A 25,282-nucleotide genomic window follows, 5' to 3' on the forward strand; every position below is an offset into this window, starting at 1 on the left:
GCCCGCCAAAGAGAAAACCCTCGATTTCTCTCTCTCACTCTCTCACTGCACCATCCTTTCTCTCTCTAGCACTCTCGCCTCACCATCCTTTCTCTCTCTTGCTCTCTCGCCTAACCATCACCCATTGCTCAGACCCCCATCGCGCCAGCACAGACGCACATGTTAGAACCTTATTGTTACACATAAACAATTCAATTCTATATGCCACTATTGATCTACCTATGCCAAAATGACCATCATGCAAAATTCATCAATTCTTAGGGAGCAGACGCAATACCTGACTCCATTAGCGTATTTATGCAAAGCTTATCTCAAAAGTGGTTGATGAACTTGTAAGACAGCGGCAAGAAAAACTTCGTGCCGATGTAGAGGTTGAAGCGTCAGCGGCCTCCTTAGTGGTAGGATAAAGCCTTCCAAAGCTACAAGACCGCCCTTGTGAGATTGTGTTCACAATTTCTTAATGATCTCACCTCTCTATTCTTTAATGGGGAGAAGTAGAGAAGGCTACAGAATTGGCTAGATGACGGCTAGAAAATTCTGCAACTTTTCGTATATTCTTGTGCTTTGGGGACCAACCTATTTATAGAGAGGAGGAGTTGGCATATTGCCAAACCCTAACCCTAAACAGATTTTCTGGCCTTATGCCAACTTAAAAAAGGTATTTTGTGCTATTGCATCAAAAACCGTGCAGTCGCATCAAAATCCGTGCAGCTGCTGAAAAATCTGTTTCCTTAATTGCAAATCTCAGAATCAGTCCATCAATGATTTGATTTCTGCCTAAATTGTTCTACACATTTGTGGACCACATCCTAATGAATATATTAATTGTCTATTTCTTTATTTCATCACTTTAATTGACAACCATATATGACAGTAAACAATGCATAATTAGATTACATATATGCTCAATGTTGGCATTAAATCCAACGAGGTTGGCAATAAATCCAACAATCTCTCACTTGAGCAATATGTTATGACTTTTTAATTATTCATTGTGTTCCTTATGTGCGCACGTTTCTTTACTGTCTTCCTTATATATTCTCAAACCAATTCGGTCCATCAACTATATCAGTAAAGGACTAAAGCGGCATTCGTCGCATTTATTCGCAACTAAACCCTCAATAATCACATCACTAATACAGCTGAATGACATGAATCATGATGTGGATGTGTAGCATAGAAATTACATGCAATTGTGATCTTACATGCCTATTTCTAACTTGTTCTCCTACTTAAATCTTGAAACTGAATTTCATAAATTAACTTAATTAGAGGTCAAACATAAACAAGAAACAGAATGTCAAAACTTCATAATATATATAACACTTGTTACATGTCACAAGTTATATATCCAAAACTGAAACTGAATATCCTCAATAGAGATTACACCCATATGAGCAACATGCTCTACAAATTTTGCCGGTGTCAATCCCTTAGTAAGAGGATCTGCTAACATAGAGTCTGTTCCTACATGTTATATTTTCAATTCACCATTCTGTACTCTTTCCTTTACAACTAAGAACTTGATGTCGATGTACTTAGACTTCGACGAACTTCGGTTGTTATTTGCATACAGCACTGCCGAATTGTTGTCACAGAACAATTGTAGTGGTCTCTCAATAGAATCCACCACTCGAAGTCCAGTGACAAAATTTCGTAGCCAAACACCATGATTTGATGCCTCATAGCATGCCACAAATTCTGCCGCCATGGTGGAAGATGCAACAAGGGATTGTTTTGCACTCTTCCATGAAACGGCTCCTCCGGCTAACATGTAAATGTAGCCGGATATCGATTTCATGCTATCCTGACATCCTCCAAAATCAGAGTCGGTATAGCCAATGACCTCTAGCTTCTCCGATTTCCGATACGTGAGTATATGGTCTTTTGTACGCTTCAGGTACCTCAAGACTCTCTTGGCAGCTTTCCAATGATCTGGACCTGGATTTGACAAGTATCTCCCTAGCATGCCAGTGATGAACGCAATATCCGGACGCGTACACACTTGCGCATACATGATGCTCCCAACGACTGAGGCATATGGATACTGTAGCATTACTTCCTTTTCTGAATTGTTTTTCGGGCATTGGTTTAGACTGAACTTGTCTCCTTTTGCCACAGGGGTATTTCCTGGTTTACAGTTATGCATACCATATCTTGCCAAAATCTTATCGATATAATTCCTTTGGGATAATCCTAATATACCTTGGGTTCTATTCCTCAGTATTTCTATCCCTAGGACAAATGATGCATCACCAAGATCTTTCATCTCAAAAATTTTCGTCAGAAAGTTCTTAGTTTGTTGCAACATACTTATATCGTTACTGGCAAGCAAAATGTCATCAACATATAAAACCAGAAACACAAATTTACTCCCACAGAACTTGAGATATATACACTCATCCACAATGTTAGACTCGAATCCAAATGAGACAATCACATTGTGAAATTTGTAATACCATTGACGAGACGCCTGCTTTAGCCTATAGATGGATTTTTTAAGTTTGCATACCATGGACTTTGCATCTCCTGATACATAGTTTTCTGGTTGCACCATATAAATTGTTTCTTCAATGTTACCATTAAGAAACGCAGTTTTAACATCCATCTGATGAAGCTCCAAATTGAAATGTGCCACTAATGCCAATATGATTCTTAAAGAGTCTTTCAGTGAAACCGGAGAGAAAGTCTCTTTATAATCAATGCCTTCTTTTTGAGTAAAACCTTTAGCGACAAGACGTGCCTTATATTTCTCTACATTACCCTTCGAGTCCCGCTTGGTTTTAAATATCCATTTGCAACCAATGGCTCTCTTTCCTGCTGGTAATGAGACAATTTCCATAACGTCATTGTCTGCCAAAGATTTTATTTCGTCATTCATGGCAGCGGTCCACTTGTGAGAGTTAGAGCTTTCCATGGCTTGTTTGACATTAATGGGGTCATTGTCTAACATGCCAACATCAAACTCATGCTCTTGAAGGTATACTACATAATCCGAAGATATTGCAGGCCTTCTCTCTCTAGTGGACCTCCTAATTGGCTCTTCTAAATTTTCCTGAGGATTTTCAGCATTGTCTAAAACAATCTGACCTACAACAGTATCTTCCAAACCTTCGTGCGACCTTGAGTGGCCTGCACCCGTCTCTGTATTTTCATTTTGTGCTGTTTCATCTTGTTGAGTTTGAGTTTCAATAATGATTTCATCCGTAATGGTGTTTTGAGTAAAACTCGGATCTATATCCACAAAACTCGCAACACCTAATGGAATATTTGCATATTCCTCTTCGAAATCAATTATTTTCTCACCCCCCACAAACTCAACATCCTCGAAAAATTTCGCATTTCCCGTCTCAAATACATTATGTTATGTAGGATTATAAAATTTATAACCCCTTGAGCGCTCGGCATACCGAATAAAATAACAACTAACTGTCCTTTCATCCAGTTTCTTTTCAGCAGGTTTGTAAGGCCTTGCCTCAGCTGGACATCCCCATACTCGCAAATGACCTAAACTTGGCTTATGCCCGGTCCAAATCTCGTATGGGGTTTTGTTAGTTGCTTTAGTGGGTACCCTGTTAAGAATATAAGCTGCAGACTTTAAGGCCTCACCCCATAGATTATCTGGTAAAGTAGTACGACTAATCATACTCCTTACCATGTCCTTAAGCGTTCTATTGCGCCTCTCAGATACTCCGTTCATTGCTGGTGAACTAGGCAATGTGTACTGAGGGACAATTCCGCATTCATCTATGAACTGAGCAAAAGGCCCTCAACGTTGTTCACCTGATCCATCATATCTGCCATAGTATTCTCCACCACAGTCAGATCTGATGGCCTTAATGCGTCTGTTGAGTTGTAGCTCAACTTCCGCCTTGAAACTTTTGAACATGTCAAGGGCTTCAGCCTTTTCTTTAATCAAATATACATAGCCATATCTCGAATGGTCGTCTATGAAAGAAATGAAATAACAGTGTCCATTTCTTGTGGCCGTTGGAAACGAACCACAGATATCCGTATGTATCAATTCTAAGACTTCCGAACACTTTCTAGCTTGATATTTTCTTAAGTTGGTTTGTTTCCCTTTTATGCAATTTACACAATCATTAAGATCCGAGTAATCTAAGGGTTGGAAAATTTCATTTGACACAAGGCGTTTAATTCTTTTTATAGAAATGTGACCTAATCGCTTGTGCCATAATGTGGCTGAGTTCTCATTTATTAATTTTCTTTTCCTTGTATCTGTTTGCAAAGCCTCAATGTACGAGCTATTTACATCCAATGTATATAGATTATCATAGACAGAAAGAAAACCAGAGCCAACACACTTTGAATCATGAAACAAATTAAATTTTCCATTATCAAAATTACAAGCAAAACCATGCTTGTCCAAAGATGATACAGAAATTAAATTTCGTCTAAAAGACGGAACAACAAAAGTTTCATGCAAATCCAAATAAAAGCTTGATTTTAATAATAATCTAAACACTCCAATAGCTTGCACTTCCACCTTGCTACCATCGCCCACAAAAATGAATCTTTTATCATCACTTGGCTTCCGGTAACTTTGGCAGCCCTGCAAAGATACACTAATGTGAGTAGTTGCTCCTGAATCTATCCACCAAGTGTATCTAGATACAAAAATCAAATTAACTTCTGTACAAACCAAAGCAAGAGATATACCTTTCTTAGTTGGTAAGCCTGATAGTATTTCTTCTTGTGTCCTGCTCCATTGCAGAAGAAGCAAACCGGCTCATCAGATTTTGCAACTGACTTGCCCTTATCCGGTTTGTTCTGCTGTGTAGAGACTGCAGCTTTAGTATCCTTAGACTTTTCCGGTTTCTTGCGCTTGACTCCACCCTTAGTCTTAGAGGTAGTAGCAACATAGACATTTTCAGTCTTATCCCGTTTCAGCCTCTCCTCTTCCTCCACACAGTGTGAAATCAGCTCATTTATTGTCCATTTATCCTTCTGACAATTGTAGCTGATTTTAAACTGTCCAAAGTGTGAGGGAAGAGAGATCAACGCTAGGTGCACCAGAAGATCATCAGAGATCTCCATCTTTAGTGCCCTAAGCTTAGAAACGACATTAGACATCTCCATGATGTACTCTCTAATGTTTCCTTTTTCCTTATATTTCATTGAGATTAGTTTTGTCAAGAGTGTTCCTATTTCACCTTTCTCACTCTTGACAAATCTTTCCTCAATGTCCTTAAGGTAGAGTTTAGCGCTCAAAATAGACTCTAAAATAGCGCCCCGAAATACCTCTGGAATGGACCGTTTCATTATCATGAGACTCATGCGATTAGATCTGTCCCACTTTTTCTTTTCCTTCTTTTGATCAGAAGTACTTGTAGCCGTAACAATGGGACAAGTTTCTCTAAACGCAAGGTCCAGATCCATGACACCGAGAACTATCATTAAGCTCTCCTGCCAATACTTGAAATTGGTCCCATTCAACATAGGCATATCCTTAAGACCTGTAGTAATACTAGCTGATTTACAAAAAACACACCATAAACACGATTTAGTCTTAATTCAGAAATTTTAAATTATAAATTATTAATTCTAGTAAAGGCCATAATGCTCAAAAATATTTGATGATTTTCCCTTATTGTCACAACGCATCAGAATTTCACAACCAGGTAAGTTCCCAGGTAAGTCAGGGATCACAAGGATTCGCTTCAAATTTCGACTTGCCTAGACAGAACTTGCCTTGACATTGTTACGTTCATAGTGTTGCAACTTGTCTTAATAAATCACCAAATATTTTATGAGTCTTAATATCATCATAAAACCAAAGTATCGGTTTCCATTAAGCGGCTACCTTTGGGTAACGGGTCAATTTCTTATGATACTTTGGCGCAATAATAAAGTACTGATAACCTAGAACATACCGAACAACATGCCTTCCTTTGGGCCGACAATGTTGACATATGTGTAAAATTTTTGATCATCACTATACTTTATTATTACTCACTTGCACAAATAATTTTTGTAACCATTACCTTCCTTTGGGCCGATAATGATTACATCCATTAATTGCACCTTAACTTCCTTCATAAAATGTATTTGAATTAATCTCATCAAAAGAGGTACCTTTGGGTACAATTAGGAATCGATTAATTCAAATCCAAATTACATATCCCTTTGCCTTTAAAAGAATAATAATTTATACCCTAATTATATAATCTAAATGTGCAATCAAACTAACGCAAAAGGAAAAATTTAATTACTTTACAATAATTTACATTTTCCAAAATTTGTCTTTACCAAAATAGCAGCGGAATTCTTAACATAATTGCATTACTCTTTTATAAATTTTTGTTACTTTGTTACTCGAAAATTAATTCCTTTTAATGGTCAATGGTTAATGGCACATAGAAATCGGTAAGGTTGAAATATATATATATCGGCAATGCAAATTAAACTATGCAAAAAAAAAGTTACTAATTATTTTGGAGGCCCAAATACAAATCATGATTAGCTTTACCGAATATATAATACCAAAAATTTTATAATAAAATATTAATCATTGACCATGACTGATTAAATCAAAACTATATAGAGGCATGAGACAAATCTAATTGATCACATGTAATTTTCGAAAAAATACAGTAACAAAATTCAAAACAGAGTAATGCATAATTTCCAAAAAAAAGAAAAATACATAACAGAATTTATTATAGCAAGCAATTCAAAACAATTGAAAAATCAACAATCAATTGCTTATTCTCTAGATCAATTCTAAACAAATAATCCAAATTGGCATAGGAGTGGCTCTGATACCACTTGTTAGAACCTTATTGTTACACATAAACAATTCAATTCTATATGCCACTATTGATCTACCTATGCCAAAATGGCCATCATGCAAAATTCATCAATTCTTAGGGAGCAGACGCAATACCTGACTCCATTAGCGTATTTATGCAAAGCTTCTCTCAAAAGCGGTTGATGAACTTGTAAGACAGCGGCAAGAAAAACTTCGTGCCGATGTAGAGGTTGAAGCGTCAGCGGCCTCCTTAGTGGTAGGATAAAGCCTTCCAAAGCTACAAGACCACCCTTGTGAGATCGTGTTCACAATTTCTTAATGATCTCACCTCTCTATTCTTTAATGGGGAGAAGTAGAGAATGCTACAAAATTGACTAGATGACGGCTAGAAAATTCTGCAACTTTTCGTATATTCTTGTGCTTTGGGGACCAACCTATTTATAGAGAGGAGGAGTTGGCATATTGCCAAACCCTAACCCTAAACAGATTTTCTGGCCTTATGCCAACTTAAAAAAGGTATTTTGTGCTATTGCATCAAAAACCGTGCAGTCGCATCAAAATCCGTGCAGCTGCTGAAAAATCTGTTTCCTTAATTGCAAATCTCAGAATCAGTCCATCAATGATTTGATTTCTGCCTAAATTGTTCTACACATTTGTGGACCACATCCTAATGAATATATTAATTGTCTATTTCTTTATTTCATCACTTTAATTGACAACCATATATGACAGTAAACAATGCATAATTAGATTACATATATGCTCAATGTTGGCATTAAATCCAACGAGGTTGGCAATAAATCCAACAGCACAAGCACAAACTCGCCAGATCGACCCCATCGTGGAACAAGCAAGCTCTCTTCTCGACTTCTCTGCTCTCTTAAATTGGCATAAGTTCTAATTTTTTTTAGTTGTTTCTTTATCTTAGGTTGAGGCAAAAATCTGATATCTTTCCCTTTTTAATTTCGAGTTGTTTAATTTTTGTCAAAATTGGCGATAATGAAGCAGAATTAAGTTGCAATTGGTCATTATTGCACATTATTTATGCCCAAAATTATACTTTTATAACTTAGCAAATAAATTGGATTAATGCTCATGACCCATTGATACAGTTCACAAAATTGATGGAAGTGGTCGGCCTTGGCTACACAGATTGGTTCAGCTCTCGCCATCTCCTTTTTAAGGTAAATTAGCGCATAATTGCGGAGGTGAAGTTGCTTGGTAAAATGCATGAATATGTATCTTTGCTGACACAGGACAATAGATAGTAGTTGTTTGCAAAAGAGCTTCAACAAGAATGCTATATTATTATTCTTCTTCTTATTATTAGTAGTACTATTGTTCTTTGTTGTTTCAGCAAGCTATACATAGTATTGTAGAGAATGAATAATACATACAAGTTCTACTTTGGACAACACAGTGTGACCATTGATTTTATCATTTTGTTTGATTATGAATAGTTTAGGTACAAGCATTTGTAGATGAAAGGAACAAATAATTAGATGTTTGACTTTTCTGACTTGTATATATTAGACTTTTCTGATTTGTTTTATTTTGCTTAATTTCAGCATTCGTTTGTGACACAATTTTATGGGTCAGTGACTAAATCAGACTATATATACCACCATGCGGCTTGGTTTCATAATGGTAAATTATCTTTTTAAACAACATTCACCCTTTTTCTTCCAATTATCTGAATATATTTAATCATTTCTGGTTTGCTATTTAGACACATTGCAGGGTAAATCCAAAGTATATTAGAATAAGTGTTGCTCATTTTCTTATTCGGTACTTCATTTTATATATCTGTTTGCTTTTGATCTTTTCTGTAGGTTGGCATACCTATTTGTGGATTGCATTTTTTCCACTATTTGTAAGTCTTGTGTTGCGCTATTTTAAATTTTGCACACTTTTATGCTTGTGGGATCTATAAATCTTTTTTTTTTTTTTTTTGCATGTCTCAGCATTTCGTGAGTGCCGAGGATCCTTTGCTTTTTGTTCCCAGAGATTTGTTCGATGAGCATAGAGACATGAGATTGGATACCAATGATATGAGCTAAGAAGTGAGTTCATTTTGTTTGAATTATGTTTTTGAAATTTTTGTGGAACTTCTAAATAGATTTATACATATTTTAAATGCTTAATTTGCTACTGGAAAGAGAGATTATAAGAGGTATATGAAACTGCCTTATTTGAAATGTTTAAATTTTTTAATTGTAATATAGAAGTGTAAATATTTAGAGTTTAGATTGAAATATGAAACTGCCTGATTTTCTGAATTAATGGCTACAGTGATACTTCACTATTTGGGGCATCTCATTTGGAATTTTTTTCTTATCCATCATTACAGGAAAAAATATATGAGAAGAGAAAAAGAGTTGTTGGGATCTGATTGTGGTATATATATATAGAGTTCAATGTCGATTTATTTTACCAGTGAGCTAGGACGGCCAGACCCGTGAGCACACTCCTTTCTGTGTCACTCTTGATGTTAGACAGTTGCCTATTCTTTCTATGAAGCAAGTTAGAAAATTGAGGCTATATACACTCCACTTAGATTAACATTTTGTAATATTTTGTATGATATTATGTAAAAACTTTTGTTCCTAATATAGTAAAATTGTAACTTCTCATTCTCCACCAACATCGACAATAGTTGCCAAAGCAACGCGAGGTCTGTGGTTAGTTTAATGTAATGTTGTATGTTTTCTATCAAATATCATGGAGAAATGTAAATAACAAAATAAACAAAAAAAATGCTGATAGAAGCATATGCGACCGGTTTTTTGGGTATCAGCGACCGGTTTACTGGTCTCTGATGATTTTAAATGACGTCAGCAAAAAAACAACAGCGATCAAAAAATTTGATCGCAGATAAATTATCAGCGACCGGATGACGTCATTCAGCGACCGGTGACGTCATCGAAAGAGTATCTGCGACAATGCTTTCAGCGACCGTTTTACACTTTCAGCGACCGGATGGACTATCGGCGACCGGCGCCATGACTTTCAGCGACCGGTTTTCCGGTCGCTGAAAGTCTGTTATGCTGTAGTGTTAATATTTGTGTGTACCTCTTATATATAATCATCTCAAATAGAAAGCCGAGCAGTATGTCAAGCACTTGTATGTTTATATAATCGAACTTAGGTTTTCCCAGCTTTCAATTATAAGCTCTCTAGTGGCCAATCTTGTACTCTATGATACGCAATCACCATTTGAGAGCACTGTTCATGCTTTAGGACCAATAGGGACATTGTATGGAATCAGTTGTTTAGAAGCTAACTGACATTTAAATGACAGCACTGCTCATGCTTTCGACTCAAATTAAGTCTGAACGAAAGGACAGTGTATACCTACTGATTTGAGAAATTGGGTTGCCCATGATGTAATGGGGCTCGCCCCTTCTTTGTGATGTAGGTTCATTCTGTATTAATTTCCTAGGGTTATAATTATACTCTGTCAATTTAAGAATTTCCAGCCATAATATATATTGTGTCTTCCCAGAAATAAAGAATTGAAAATTAATTATGTATACATCTGAATTCTGTCACACGCGCTGCTATAAAGAATTGAATATTTATACTAGTTATAGAGCAATATAATTGATTCCTTCAACAATATAATTAAAATTGGACCCCAAGTTGTAATAGATTTTATTAATAGAACTTGGTAGCCTAGATCTGCCATAATTTTCCAATAAAAAATAGACTCAAATGAATTTCAAAGATTAATCGACAGATATCTAGCCGATTGCACAATATTAATTGGTTAATTATTCAGGAAATGTATTCTAGGCTTATACTCTCATGTGGTATTAAACATTTCCCTTGTAGATAGGGCTAGCCCAACATAAGCTAGTATAGTGGGCCTTCTTTGACTCTTTTGGGCTTGGCCCAATTCAGGGAGAAGGTGGAAAGAGAAAAAGTGTCCAAAGGGAGAGGGACAAAGAAGAAAAAAAAAAAAAAAAGGAGAAGACAAGATGAGGAAGATGATGCAATATTGTATAGTAGCACTAGCAGGGGAGAAAGAAACATGAAATGGAGATTCAGAGTAGGTATGGTTTGTGCTATTATCTGGTTACAAATTTACAATTAGCATGCTAGTTTCTATGGTAGTAATTCTGCTGAATTTTTTATTAATAGAAATTAAAAAAAAAAACAAAAATCGGATCAATATTCGAAAATTTCGTATCATAGGAATGACCCCATAAATCTTAAAAAAAAGGGACATAGTTTATACGATCTTAAAAGAAAAGAGAAAAAAAATGGTCGAGGACTGAAGAAATATATATTGCCGCTAAAATAATCAATTTACATCTATGCAGGGGTGGATCCAGTATCTTTTATTGACTATGGCCTGAACACCATGGCTTCCGGCCCTTCTTCTTCTTCTTATTTATTTATTTATTTATTTTATTTTATTTCAAAATAAACTATGGCGTGTTGTATGAACTCACTAGTACAAAAAACCCCTTCACTGACTGTTAAAATACCCCTACACCGACTGTTATAGCAGCGTCAGTAAAACCAGCGCCAGTGAAGATTACCTTTTACTGACTCTCTAAAAACAGTCAGTGTTGGGTTCAACACTGACTGTTTCGACTCTTTTCAAAAAGAGTCAGTGTTGAGCACCAACACCGACTCTTTTCAAAAAGAGTCAGTGTTGGTACTCAACACTGACTGTTTTTCAAAAGAGTCAGTGTTGAGTACCAATACTGACTGTTTTTAGAGCGTCAGAGTTGGTAATCAACACTGACGCTTGAAAAACAGTCAGTGTTGGTGTTCAACACTGACTCTTTTTTGAAAAACAGTCAGTGTTGATAACCAACACTGACTGTTTATAAAGCGTCAGTGTTGAATAACAACGCTGACTGTTATTTAATAAAAGGGTCAGTATAGTGTGAGCAACACTGATGCTTTGCTTAAAAGAGTCGGTGATTAAGGGTCGGTGAAGGGGTTTTTTGTACTAGTGACTGTATACCAGTCCCAGTTGAGGAGTCTGGCACGGCTGATGGCTCAGATAAAAAGATGCCAGTATTGAGATCAACCCTGTACATTCTATACCTGATGATGCTTCCACACAATCTATGGTGAATTCTGGTAAAGAAGATAGCACTGGTGAAGTGAATGTACCGATAACAGATTCGGTGGTGTACACGAAACAAGGAAAAGAAATGTATAAGTTGGAATACAAAATAGAAAAGAAAAAATAAACAAGAGGATATGTTGGAGATACACCACCTGGTGACAGTTAGCATAACTGGGTGGCAATTTTACAAACAATACCTTAGCTTTTATTTTTATCTTTGCCCCTCTTTTCCTAATCTTTCCAAAAATAAAAAAATTTGTCTTATATTTAGGAGCATTTTGAAATGATACTAATTAAACAATTGTTGGATAGTCGTAAGATTACCTAGCTAAACTACTGAAATGTTAATTCACGTTATCAGAACCCTGCTTGTATAAACCAAAGAAGTACAATAGGAATATTGATTAATTTTAATATACAACTTTCACACTACAGGAAATATATCAATAAACATACCTTGTCTACAAATTACCAGAGTAATTAACTAATTAATTAGTAATTAACTAATTACCACTCTGTCTTGTACTCAAATTGTCCACAGAATAGCAACTGTTGTAAAGTACAAAAAGAAGTTTAAGAAAATAAACAAATTCCATCTCCTAACATAGGAGGCCAACTTAGGAAATTGAATAGAAATTTGGCGAGATGTCTGCGTTTGTTTTTTCGTCGAAGAAAGAAATCTTCTTATTGTCTCCAATTTTGCCGGGGAGCAAATATTAAGAATAGCCAGTACTGTCCAGATGAAGAAAGACATTGAAATAGAAGAAATGATGCACTTGGTGGCAGTTTTACCATTCCCCATTGCAACTGATACGGCAATGACAAATGCTAATTCCATAGTGAATAGGGATATCCACAGGAAAATCAAAGAGAGAGAGAAGCTAATCCAAGAGCCCCTCTTACTAACCGCCTTTGAAACAACGAGTAACATTGTTGCAGACACAGAGGCTGACATAGCAATAGTGTCGAGTACGAGGAAGATGTTGTACTGCCTTGTTTCACGGAGGTTTGCTATTCCGTCGCTATTGTACGATCCCGGCACGTTGAAAGCAGCAGAGAATGCAATTGTAGCGAGTAAAACGGAAACAATTATCAGGTTATCGGAAACTCTGTCAATCCATTTTGTTGTTTCATCTTTCCAGTTTTTTATTACTTTGTCTTGTCTCTCAGGACTAAAAATGGCTCCATAAGCAGACAGTGTTGCTACGGCACCTGCCTGTTCAGATAAATGTTACAAATAGTTATAACTAATGCATTCTAATACTTAATTAATAATATTATGATGTTTCCCGATTAGATATAACATGTTTGAGATTGTACCATGAGGAAAAAGCTGTCTAATGAAACTGCATGGTCCAGTGCCGTCTTGCCTTCATTATTCATTAGCGTCGTGTCTGCCTCGCTTACTTTAAGCAAATGCAAAATTACCTGTGAAAACCCATTCATAGAAGCATAGTGCAAGGGTGTGTTTCCTTCTTTATCCCTCTCGTTAACTAACTTTTTCAAATCAGGTTTCCTCGAAACAAGATTAATTATGGAGATTATATTTTTCAAATCATGACCATTAACATTAATTTCTTTACCACCATGTCGGGCCACAATATGCAAGAAGTTCCGACCATCGTTGTCGCAAAGCTCAAATGAGTCTGGACAAAGATCGATCATACAAGCAATGACAGAACAATTGCACATTCGCCCCGCAACGTGTAAAGGTGATGATCCTTCTTGATCTTGAATGTAAACAGCTAATGGCACACTATCCAAAATAGTTTTCACTATAGTTACATCTCCACTCGATGCGGCATAGTGAACCGGAGTGCTTCCTGAGGCATCCCTTTTTTTCGCCAGTTCAGGCTTCCAATCCAGCAGCATGGATGTTATTTCTGGCAATGTCATTCAAAAAACTTTAGTTTTTTTTTTTTTTTTCCAATTTGTGCAAAATAAAAAATTAATCTTGAGTTTTTTACTAATTTGATGAAAGAGTGATATTCTTACCTTGACTTTCTAGGACAGCAGCATGCAAAGCATTTTGCTGGTTTGGCCCATGAGCGGAGGAGTGTGAGTATTGTGTTAATATTTGTACAATACCAATAGAATTTCTAACCACGGCAAGATACAATGGAGACATGGAGACATTATTCAACTCAATAGACAGTGCAGGAGCCACTGTCATGAGTACTTGCACCACATCTTCATGACCATGTTGTGCTGCCTCATGTAGAACCGTATCTCCTTCGATGCTTCTTTTTGTGAGAACTTCATATGCCCCAATTCCAGACTGTTGAGCTAGAAATACAATAAGGGAAACCATGCGACGGTTTCCTGCTCTTGCAGCCAAGTGCAGTGGTGTTTCTTGCATGGAATTTAGAGATACCAAAAGAGTATTGTCTCTCTGGATAATTTTTTCGACAAGTTCTACATGGCCTTGTTCTGCGGCTATGTGTAGAACGGTGTTCTTTTCGGCTGTGACCTCTTGAAGCGTACATAAACAGTGACCGTGTCCCCAGTGCTTATTTGTCTTTTTACTCTCACAAGTATCGTTGAAAAAAACTTTCACCTCTTTTGGATCTGTAATGGATCGATCAGCAAAGTATGAGAAATTAAACTCATGAAATATAGAGATTTATAATTAAGAAAAAAAAACAAAATATTAGAAATTACCATGACTTGCATAATTTCTACATGTCAGGTTCTCTTTGAACCCGAGCAATTCCATAACACGATTTATGGATCCAGATTGTATGGCTCGATATAGATCGGGGCACATAGCATGTTGTCGGCTTCCTTTATCTAATGGAAGATCAGCCTCGTCTTCTACATCATCGACCGGTGGCTGGAGCAGCGCTGCCAGTCGCCGGTCTCCCTCTGCTAGAAGCAAGGCTGCATAAAGCTTCTCATCTTTCAAATCATTTGCTTTCCACAATGCACTGTTTAAATTGATAGACATGTTTCTACAGCTAACTTCAGTTTCCCAGCACAAGAATGAAGGTTGGCTAAATATCTGTTTCAGCTATAAGAAGATTGTACTCCTCTAAATAGATTATAGGATTGTTACATATAAGCCCCCAAAATCATCTTATGTTTACATAAAAGGTTGGTTTACAATAAATATATGGTCCAGTTTAAACCTAAAAAATATATGGTCCAGTTTAAACCTAAAAAATATATGGTCCAGTTTAAACTAGATTCATTTTTTGTGAATATGAACTCAAATAGTGTTAACTAAATATTCGAATATCTTATAGCGGCAACTAAATATATGTGAAAAGTAGAAGGGAATTAGTGCGTCCTATGACCTACCTACCTCAATTATTTGTGAAAAAAATACAAGCAGCTGGATAATTAGGTAGCAATTTTTCTCCTAACATGTACCTTGGATTAAAATTGATTAATTTGTGGACTAAATTAATTGATACCTTGTGTGGCTTCAATTAAAGCCAACATAAAAGAAAAACATAGAATATATCCAGGCTGCCATTATTTGTTTATTGAATGGGCAGTCATTGTCTCATTGACTACTGAACGCAACTTCATTCTTTCTCACCCACAGGATTCTCTGTGGCGAACCAACAAAGAATGGGTCATGTATTTGTAGCATGGAGGGACACACAGGTGGCCGAAATTTTTTTAGTTACCATCCTAATAAATTTTAAAAAAAAGATTACCATCCGATTAGCTAGAATATCATTTCTACCACCCTCTTAGACTGGGTCCGTGTGTGCACGGATTAATTGTAAATTTTTTTGTTGCGTAAAATTTATGATTTTCGTTTTTCCACGCATACGTTTCCAGTTTTCCATGCATAATCTTTGAAGGTTCATTTTAAATTATGATTTTCGTTGCATAAAAGTTTGAACTAGATTTAGTGTGGCGTGAATAACAAAATATTAAAATAAGCAAGTATTTTTTGCGTTGATAACACAAGGCTACACGAAAATATACATAGAACATGTGGATAGAAAATATGTGCGTAGACTGGGTCTGCGAGGGTGGTAGAAATGATATTTTGACTAACTGGGTGGTAATCATTTAATTTCAATTTATTAGGGTGGTAATTAAAAAAATTTCGGCACAGGTGGCAATCATTTTCTGGGATGTTTTGAACAAAATTTTCAATTTATGTTGAAAAGGATGTTTGAGAGAAATAAACTTGCTGAGAACATGGAAAAGCGGCCATTTTTATTAATATCCCTAAAAAAAATAAAATTTTTAAAAATGCCCCTCTGTAAAATTTTTTTTTATAGATGCCCTGACCGCCTGGGCCTGGGGCGGCCCAAAACAGCCAGTGAGGCGCCCCAGAGCCCGGCGGCCCATACCCCAAGTGAGGCGCCACCCCCTGGGGCGCCCCACTAGTAATTTGTTTTTTTTTTTTTTTTTTTTTTTTTTTTTGAGAAATCTTAGTATTTTGATTTGAATAATTTTGTTGAAAAAAAGTGTTGAGTTTATGTATATGTGTATGTAAAAAATTAAAATATTATGTATATGTGTATGTGTATGCCAAAAAATATAATATTTGATATATTTACGAAGTGATGTCGTAAATTTGTATAACTCACATACTCACATGCACATACACATATACACATATACACATATACACATACATATATACACATATACATACAAAAAAACTCACATATACATATACACATACACATACATATACACATACACATACACATACACATACACATACACATACACATACATATACATACACATACATATACATACACACATACACATACACATATACCAAATAAATCAATTCGCATAAGCAAAATAGCAAGTTTATCTGCCACCACGTCTGAATAAACCTAACAAACGACTAGTTCTTCTGGTACTAGTGGCAGGTGCGGCATTACTTGTAGAGGCTTGGCTACTAGATGATTGGCTTACAGGAGGAGGGGGTTGTGTTCCACCGGTAGCTTCAGCAACAACTCTGGCATTTTCTCTTTCGTTGTGTTCGTTTATTGCATCTAAATGTAACAATGCAATTCAGTTAGTAATATAATTAAAGCATAAATAAATTTTGTACAATTCTACGTACCTGCCCTGCGCCTGTCGAAAACAGAACGGCGAGCCCGATTTCCCGACGGTCGCCTACCACCCATCTCGTCCATGGTCATTACAATACGCTTGTGTCTCCTCCTTCCCTTTCTTATCCATCCTTCCGAAGGTAATATTCTATCTCCGACATATCCAGGCCACTCATGCTGATCAGGATAAGAATGGAAAGATCCACCCCAAGTGGAAGCAAGGTAATCGGTACGGTACATGTCAGCAACATAGTGATCCTCACAGTAGTTCCTCACTCGGCATACCGCCATCACGTGACTGCAGGGTATGTGACTTAGCTGGGGTCCTTGGCATGTACAGGTTACCGCCCTGGCATCTCCGAATTTAACCACGTACTTGCAAGCCCTCTTGACAAACGCCATAGTGCCGTCTGGTTTACGGGTGGTAGGAACGTACTCATTTGGATTTTGCACTTCGAATTCTGTTCCATCGTTACCCATCGGGATCACGGTCATGGTTGCACCTTTGTCTCTGTGTCGTCTTAGTTTCTCCTCCACCCATGCTATGCCCTTGAATTGTTTAGCTCCCTCTATTAGTACACCGTCTTTATCAAAAAAAGGGCCATGCCATCGCTCATATACGGTGCCGACATTTGTACTTGCCATGGCCTGGAGCAATGGTGCCAGATAGCCATATGAGTCCTTCCAACTACCAAATATCCTGCAAATCGCAAGTTCACGACCTCTCCACAGCCTGTTGTATTTTGGGATTACATATTTGTATTTGTGTCTGACGGTCATAGCCACCGCCTTGATGCTTATCGATGGATCCAACTTAATGTCCTCCTCAATTGCATCGGCAATTAGTGATGCTGTCAGATTTGAATGGTCTGTCCTTGTGGACGCAGACTTGCATGTATGAGGTGGTTCGCACTTCTTAATCATCCATGCTTCCCCTGAACCCGCAGGGGTTGCAAAAAGGCGGAACTCGCAGTGCAGGTGAGTTGAACAAAGCACAACTAACCTTGTTCGGTCCCTTTTGTGTATTATACATTCCCAGTTGCCGTGAACATGAGTCTCATATATTTTCTTTACAAGCTCGTCTACGCTGGTATAAACTTGCCCTGCGGCAAGTTCTTTGTTGTATACAACACGAGGACCAAAGAAACTAATGTCTGCCTCTTCGAAAGCTGTGGTGTCGTTGAATGTGGCAACCGGATGCTTATTCCCCCGACCTCTAATCGGGAATTTTTCTGCCCTGGACAACCCTGCTACATTTGCATCACCATCTGATAAGTCATCATCTTCCCAAACCCCTTGGTATTCATCCCCCGTTTCCATTTCTCTTTCTGGTACGGCATCAATAGCATCAACATCAACATCAACATCAACATCATTTCGATTAACGGGTACCGGTCCTGACTCTGGCATAGTTGGAAATCTAGGGATTATGGGTGTCTGTCTGGGTGGTAGTGGTAACTCTTCAGTATTTTCTGGGGAGTTGTGGTACCCTTATGACAACCAGGGATATCACCAGCACTCCCCTTATGACAGCCAGAGGTATCACAGCCCCGGTAATGACAACCAGGGGTACCACAACTCCCCAGAAAATACTGAAGAGTTACCACTACCACCCAGACAGACACCCATAATCCCTAGATTTCCAACTATGTTGCTGTGAGGATCCCTAGAAAATACTGTGAGGATCACTATGTTGCTGACATGTACCGTACCGATTACCTTGCTTCCACTTGGGCTGGATCTTTCCATTCTTATCCTGATCAGCATGAGTGGCCTGCATATGTCGGAGATAGAATATTACCTTCGGAAGGATGGATAAGAAAGGGAAGGAGGAGACACAAGCGTATTGTAATGACCATGGACGAGATGGGTGGTAGGCGACCGTCGGGAAATCGGGCTCGCCGTTCTGTTTCCGACAGGCGCAGGGCAGGTACGTAGAATTGTACAAAATTTATTTACGCTTTAATTATATTACTAACTGAATTGCATTGTTACATTTAGATGCAATAAACGAACACAACGAAAGAGAAAATGCCAGAGTTGTTGCTGAAGCTACCGGTGGAACACAACCCCCTCCTCCTGTAAGCCAATCATCTAGTAGCCAAGCCTCTACAAGTAATGCCGCACCTGCCACTAGTACCAGAAGAACTAGTTGTTTGTTAGGTTTATTCAGACGTGGTGGCAGATAAACTTGCTATTTTGCTTATGCGAATTGATTTATTTGGTATATGTGTATGTGTATGTGTGTATGTATATGTATGTGTATGTATGTGTATGTGTATGTGTATGTGTATGTGTATGTGTATGTGTATGTGTATGTGTATGTGTATATGTATATGTGAGTTTTTTTGTATGTATATGTGTATATATGTATGTGTATATGTGTATATGTGTATATGTGTATGTGCATGTGTGTATGTGAGTTATACAAATTTACGACATCACTTCGTAAATATATCAAATATTATATTTTTTGGCATACACATACACATATACATAATATTTTAATTTTTTACATACACATATACATAAACTCAACACTTTTTTTCAACAAAATTATTCAAATCAAAATACTAAGATTTCTCAAAAAAAAAAAAAAAAAAAACAAATTACTAGTGGGGCGCCCCAGGGGGTGGCGCCTCACTTGGGGTATGGGCTGCCGGGCTCTGGGGCGCCTCACTGGCTGTTTTGGGCCGCCCCAGGCCCAGGCGGTCAGGGCATCTATAAAAAAAAATTTTACAGAGGGGCATTTTTAAAAAAAAATTTTTTTTTAGGGATATTAATAAAAATGGCCGATGGAAAAGTAATATGAAAGGCCATTGTGAACCACCCTTGAAGCAAGAGCAATTAATGGAGAAAAGATAGTGAAAGCGAACATTTGTAGCATTCTGCATAATTATTTATTTCCCTAATCTATATAGTAGGACCGGATTTTACACTATCTAACCTACCATTTGTAGAAATTAATTTTGGCTTAAAACATACCAATCATGTAAAATACCGTTTTTAATTTATAATTTCTGTTGCATTGACCCAAAACTGATTTATAAAATCTTCCAATTTGCCTATAAGCATAAGGAAATTATGATGTCATTGGTTTATTTATTTATTTATTTTTCTTTGTAAAAATATAGAAAATAGATAGGCCGACATTTTTATTAATACCCAACTTTAAATATGAATATCCACTTTTATTCAATTTTTTGGATTTTCTTTACAAATATCCAAACCGCAATATTATTTTGCGGTTTGGTTTTTTTTTTTAAATTCCAATCTGCTAAATAATCTTGCGGATTGAGAATTTATTTTTTAGGACCATTGAGATAAATTCAAAGTTTTAGATATATATTATTTCATTTTATGATTATTTTTCACTGAATATCCTGAAAGTTTAATCGCCGATAGCCCTAAATTAATTTTTATTACAAAGAAATCCGATTATATTTTTTTATTTTATTTTGTGGTTATTTTTCACCAAAGACCCTAGAAGTTTAATCGCCGATAGCCCCAAATTAATTTTTATTATAAAGAAGTCCGCCAAGAAAATAAAATAAATAGCACACTTGTTTAGTTTATCGTAATTTAGCGTAATTAGTATAATTTAGCATATTTAGCGTAATTAAGCGTAATTACCATAATTAGCATAATTTAGTGTAGTTAGCGTATTTTAGTGTAATCCAGTGTATTTTAGTATAATTAGCGTAATTTAGCGTAATTAGCGTAATTTAGGGTAGTTAGCGTAGTTTAGCATAATTCAGCGTAATTTAATATAATTAACGTAATTTAGCGTAGTTAAGCATAATTTAGTATAATTAGCGTACTTTAGCATAGTTAAGCGTAATTAGTGTAATTCAATGTAAATGGCGTAATTAGCGTAATTTAGCGTAGTTAACGTATTTTAGTGTAATTCAGCGTATTTTAGTATAATTAGCGTCATTTAGCATAATTAGCGTAATCTAGCGAAATTAGCATAATTTAGGGCTATTGGCGATTAAACTTTCAGGATCTTCGGTGAAAAGTAACAATAAAATAAAATAAAATATATCTTATCAAATTGGACTTCTTTGTAATAAAAATTAATTTAGGACCATGGACGATTAAATTTTTAGGGTCTTCGGTGAAAAATAACCACAAAATAAAATAAAATATATATAATTGGACTTCTTTGTAATAAAAATTAATTTAGGACTATCGGCGATTAGACTTTCAGGACCTTTGATGAAAAATTACCATAAAATAAAATAATATATATCTAAAACTTTGAATTTATCTCATTGGTTCTAAAATTAAAAAAAATTAAAAATTTCCCAATCCGCAAGATTATTTAGCGGATTGGAATTTATTTTCTTTTTAAAATTCAAACCGCAAAATAATCTTGCAGATTGGGAAATTTTATTCCAATCTACAAAATAATATTGCGGTTTGGGTATTTTTATAGAAAACTCAAAAACTTTGATAAAAGTGGATATTTATATTTAAAGTTGGATATTAATAAAAATGTCGAATAGATAGGGGTGTCAATGGCACCCTTTTCTCCATTTACTCAATCCAGATCATATTCAATAAGACGAGTACGGATAAGAATTTTGTTTGTAAACTTATTGGGTACGGATACATGTAAAGATTTTTTTTCTATGATACATATAAAGACTATTCCGTATCCGTTATTTGATCGGGTAATTATAAAATCAAATAAAATTTAGACTTTTAAAACATGTATATATATGTAAAATGAAGGTATTTTAATATTTAGTTTAGTAAATAATAAAATAATTATTATATTAACACTATTCATTATTTATGTGCTGCTATTTTGTTATCTAACAATTATAACGAATAAGAATAAGAATAGAATGCTGATAAAGCAATTCGTAACGTGTAAAACATTACGGTTTCCTTTTTATAATTGTGTGGTCCGTGATGCTCATTATTACTTTCTTAGGTGGCCCTCTTATTGTCTAATTGACTGCTCAAAGCTACAGCCCTCTTTGGCTCTTTCTCATTAGACAGGTTACAGCGTGGTGCATTAACAATGAAATATCTGTATAGCGGGTCATGTATGTGGTAGTTGACTAGTTGGTACATGGAGACGGAGAAACCGACGGCAATTAATTGCAGGGATGTTTTAAATAAAATTTTTAATTTCTGTTTAATAGATTGTTTTACAGAAATTAACTTTGTTGAGAACATAGATTTATTGTGAGCAATAGAAAAGGCGATAAGAAACATAATCACAAGATTTACATATATTCGTAAATAATTTTTTTTTTTTTTTTTGTAATGGCGAACTCCACGATGAATTATTCAGTTGACCGAACTTTGACTAAATTATTCACAAATAATTCACAAATTTTCCGAATTTTACGAATATTTCAGTGAAATAATTTCACAATTTTTTTCTTCCTTGTGAGACTACAATCTCTGATCCGAATTATACCCTAATCACAAATTTTTAATATTGCCCAGTGTTGTAAATAACGGTATGAGGTCGTCGGACGGACAGAGTACCGCCAAGCGATTAATCGGAAATAATCAGAAATATTCGGCCATAATCAGAAATAATCAGTCGATTAGTCGAAAAAATTTATGACAGTTTAGTCACCGCCACTGACTAATCGGACGTTTTTTTACAACACTGATATTGCCAAAGTAAATTCAAATAATTTATTTGTTACTAGAAATTTAGGATTAAAAATAAAGAGCGGAAAGACAACTGTTAAAAGCGACTTGACATTCCTGAGTATACTATGCACCATTGTAGCATGACACAAGTGTTGTGGACCACCCTTGCAACTAGTGCAAAAAAGTAAGTGAAAACGAACATTTATGTCATAAAACTTATCTAATCTAGTACAGTAGATCCGTGCTATGTAACTTGGATTCGTTTGATTTGGTGGGTAAAGATTTTTAACATAGCACTATGGACTTAATGCAGTCTATGATGTAGCACAAGATTCTTGTACAATGATATTTTTGGTTTTTAGTCCATGTCGTTACGTGAAGGTAAAACTTCTCTTTTGAAAAAAAAAATAGCTGATTTGACTTAAGCAGCAACACAAAATCATGTCATTGGTGTATTATTTCGGATCCGAACCTGCTGCAATCTGAGATCAGTGAACGGCTATGTTGCATGGATACAGATACCGTATTGAATACAATACAAATTCGATGATATGATAATTTTCAAAAATTTAATATACGATACATCTATTATATATAAATTATTTTAATTATATTATTAATTTACTGATTTGAATACTTAAATGCGAATGCGATAAAGGGTATATAAGTTTCACAAATTAATTCAGTGACTCCGTATGTAACATTTGTATTTAATTTATATATGTGGCCTATTGCAACAGAAATTCAACACTTACATATATATAATTTATTGACCCTTTGCACCAAAATTAATTAAATGACGTCACAGAAAATCTTTCATCTGTTAGTCCGGCCGGTTTTATAGTTTTGAGTGTTAGTCTCACATAGTGTTTTAATATTCGGTCTATTCGGCCGAATATTCGTATTCGGTTGGAAACTGAATAGAAAATGAGTTGTTAACTTATTCTAACTTGTGTTATGTTTTATTTATGTTTATTTGTAATGTTTATCTATGTTTATTAGAGTTAATGTCTATAATTTTTTATTTAAAAATCCTAATATATAAATCCGAATGAAAATCTGAATATTCGGTCGCATACTGTATATGCGGTATTCGGTGGCTTTCCGAATACCGAATAAGAACCGATTACTCTAGTTTGAGTTTGAATAAGATTCGAACCGATACGTTAGTTGGCGTATCAGATACGTATTGTTGCCGTATCAGACACATATCGGTATCCGATACGTATCCGACATGGATACAGAGCCCTCTATGGAGTATCCGAGTAACATAGGTGAATAGTTATTCTGTAATTCAAATTTAGTCATCAAATTGTATCAAAATGTCTGCATGCAAAATCAACTATTTCAAAATGCATTCTAAAAAAAATTCAATAGCTAGATTTAGCGTTGCAGAAATTCAGAATACTATTCATTGGATTTTGGATTGCAGCATATTTATTTTCTATTATTTGGAGGTGGTGGGATTGCAATATTTGTTTTTTATTATTTCGAGATGGCGGGTGGTGGGATGGGGATGGGGAGAATAGATAGATAAAAAAAGCTCAGCCTATTTAATAGCCAGACGTGGTTATTTATTTATTTTTATTTTTTTTGCATGGCCTATAGGCCTCAGACGTGGTTAATCAGGGTCGAATCATGAAACATATTTAGCAGTATTGGCAAAATAGTACAATGCACCTAGTCTCGTAAAAGTTTGTAATAAAACATTTCTTCATTCATGGAATGGAATGCGTATCCTCTACTTTTTGAGTTAATGAATTTCAACCGTTTGATTTTAAACGGAGTCAATTCAGTCCCTACTTATAATATAGGTAGCCCTTCAATATTAGTGCGAATTTAGTTTGCACAAATCTTACAATATATTGGATGGTCAAGATTCATTAGGATACGAATTCTCATTCATGAGATTAGAGATCGTACATCTCCCCGATTTTTTTATTAATATCCATCAATAAATAGAAAAATACATAAATACTCACGATTTTGTCAAATTTTTAAAAATGTCCAAACCGTTCAAAATCTCAGCAGAACGCTAAGAATCTCGATAGTTCGGGCAATTTATTTTTTTAATGTGAGGTGAATTTGATGAAAAGAGAAAATTAGTGTTATTTAACATATTAAGGAGGAGAAGAAATTGAGTAGTTGCTTAATATGTTGGCCATTATTTATTTTATTATAATTTTCAAACTTGTAATTTTTTAAAATTTAATCAATTGTTGTAGTTTAAATGTGTGATGATATTTTTATAATTGACATTTTTTTTAACCAATACTAAAGAGGAATACAAATACAATATAAATACTAAAAAGCATTAAATACCAAACATAAATAAACTAAAATATAATAAATACGATAATCCAAACATAAAATACCAAACATAGAATACCAAATATAAATACTGCAAAACAATCTAATTAATTTCTAACTAAATTACACTAATCAAAACTAAATTATACTTATTAAAACTAAATAAAACAAAATTACACTAATTAACACTAAGTTATACTAATTAAAGTTAAATTATACTAATTAACACTAATTTATACTAAATTATACTAATTAATAATAAGTTATACTAATTATTAATAAGTTTCAATGATTTTTATATTAATTTAATCTAATTTAAACTACATAATACTAAATTACACTAAATTATGCTAATTAATAAATATCTAAATTAAACTACATTATACTATATTACACTAAATTATACTAATTTGGTACATTTATAACGAGATGGGATATAGTGCATTGCAA

The 25,282-nt window shown here is 35.3% G+C and overlaps 1 protein-coding gene, 1 long non-coding RNA gene and 1 pseudogene across 3 annotated transcripts in view; 1 reads left to right on the forward strand and 2 right to left on the reverse strand.

Moving 5' to 3' along the window:
• The first annotated feature begins 7,837 nt into the window (after positions 1-7,837).
• LOC144545819 (uncharacterized) lies at positions 7,838-9,360 on the forward strand. The gene is made up of 4 exons (XR_013508599.1): positions 7,838-8,419; positions 8,605-8,645; positions 8,737-8,835; positions 9,123-9,360. It is a non-coding gene; the product is annotated as an uncharacterized LOC144545819 (long non-coding RNA).
• Positions 8,859-25,282, reverse strand: part of LOC144545816 (L-type lectin-domain containing receptor kinase SIT2 pseudogene) — a 95,675-nt pseudogene continuing 79,251 nt past the window's right edge. The window contains exon 2 of the transcript XR_013508596.1: positions 8,859-8,870. The product of XR_013508596.1 is annotated as an L-type lectin-domain containing receptor kinase SIT2 pseudogene, transcript variant X2 (transcript). The remainder of the gene's footprint in view (positions 8,871-25,282) is intronic.
• LOC144545814 (protein ACCELERATED CELL DEATH 6-like) lies at positions 12,255-14,874 on the reverse strand. The gene is made up of 4 exons (XM_078294380.1): positions 14,523-14,874; positions 13,857-14,429; positions 13,182-13,744; positions 12,255-13,077 (listed from the first exon to the last, which is right to left on the reverse strand). The coding sequence occupies exons 1-4, from the start codon at positions 14,806-14,808 to the stop codon at positions 12,388-12,390; spliced, it is 2,112 nt and encodes a 703-aa protein (XP_078150506.1). The 5' UTR covers positions 14,809-14,874; the 3' UTR covers positions 12,255-12,387.

Source organism: Carex rostrata, chromosome 28 (genome assembly GCF_964058835.1).
Source record: "Carex rostrata chromosome 28, lpCarRost1.2, whole genome shotgun sequence".
NCBI classification, from domain to species: domain Eukaryota; kingdom Viridiplantae; phylum Streptophyta; class Magnoliopsida; order Poales; family Cyperaceae; genus Carex; species Carex rostrata.

Coding starts and splice junctions, on each gene's coding strand:
- LOC144545814 (XM_078294380.1), bottom strand. CDS start 14,808: ATGTCTATCAATTTAAACAGTGCATTGTGGAAAGCAAATGATTTGAAA. Junction 13,745..13,856: donor TGCTGTCCTAGAAAGTCAAG/GTAAGAATATCA, acceptor TGACATTGCCAG/AAATAACATCCATGCTGCTG. Junction 13,078..13,181: donor TAGACAGCTTTTTCCTCATG/GTACAATCTCAA, acceptor TTATCTGAACAG/GCAGGTGCCGTAGCAACACT.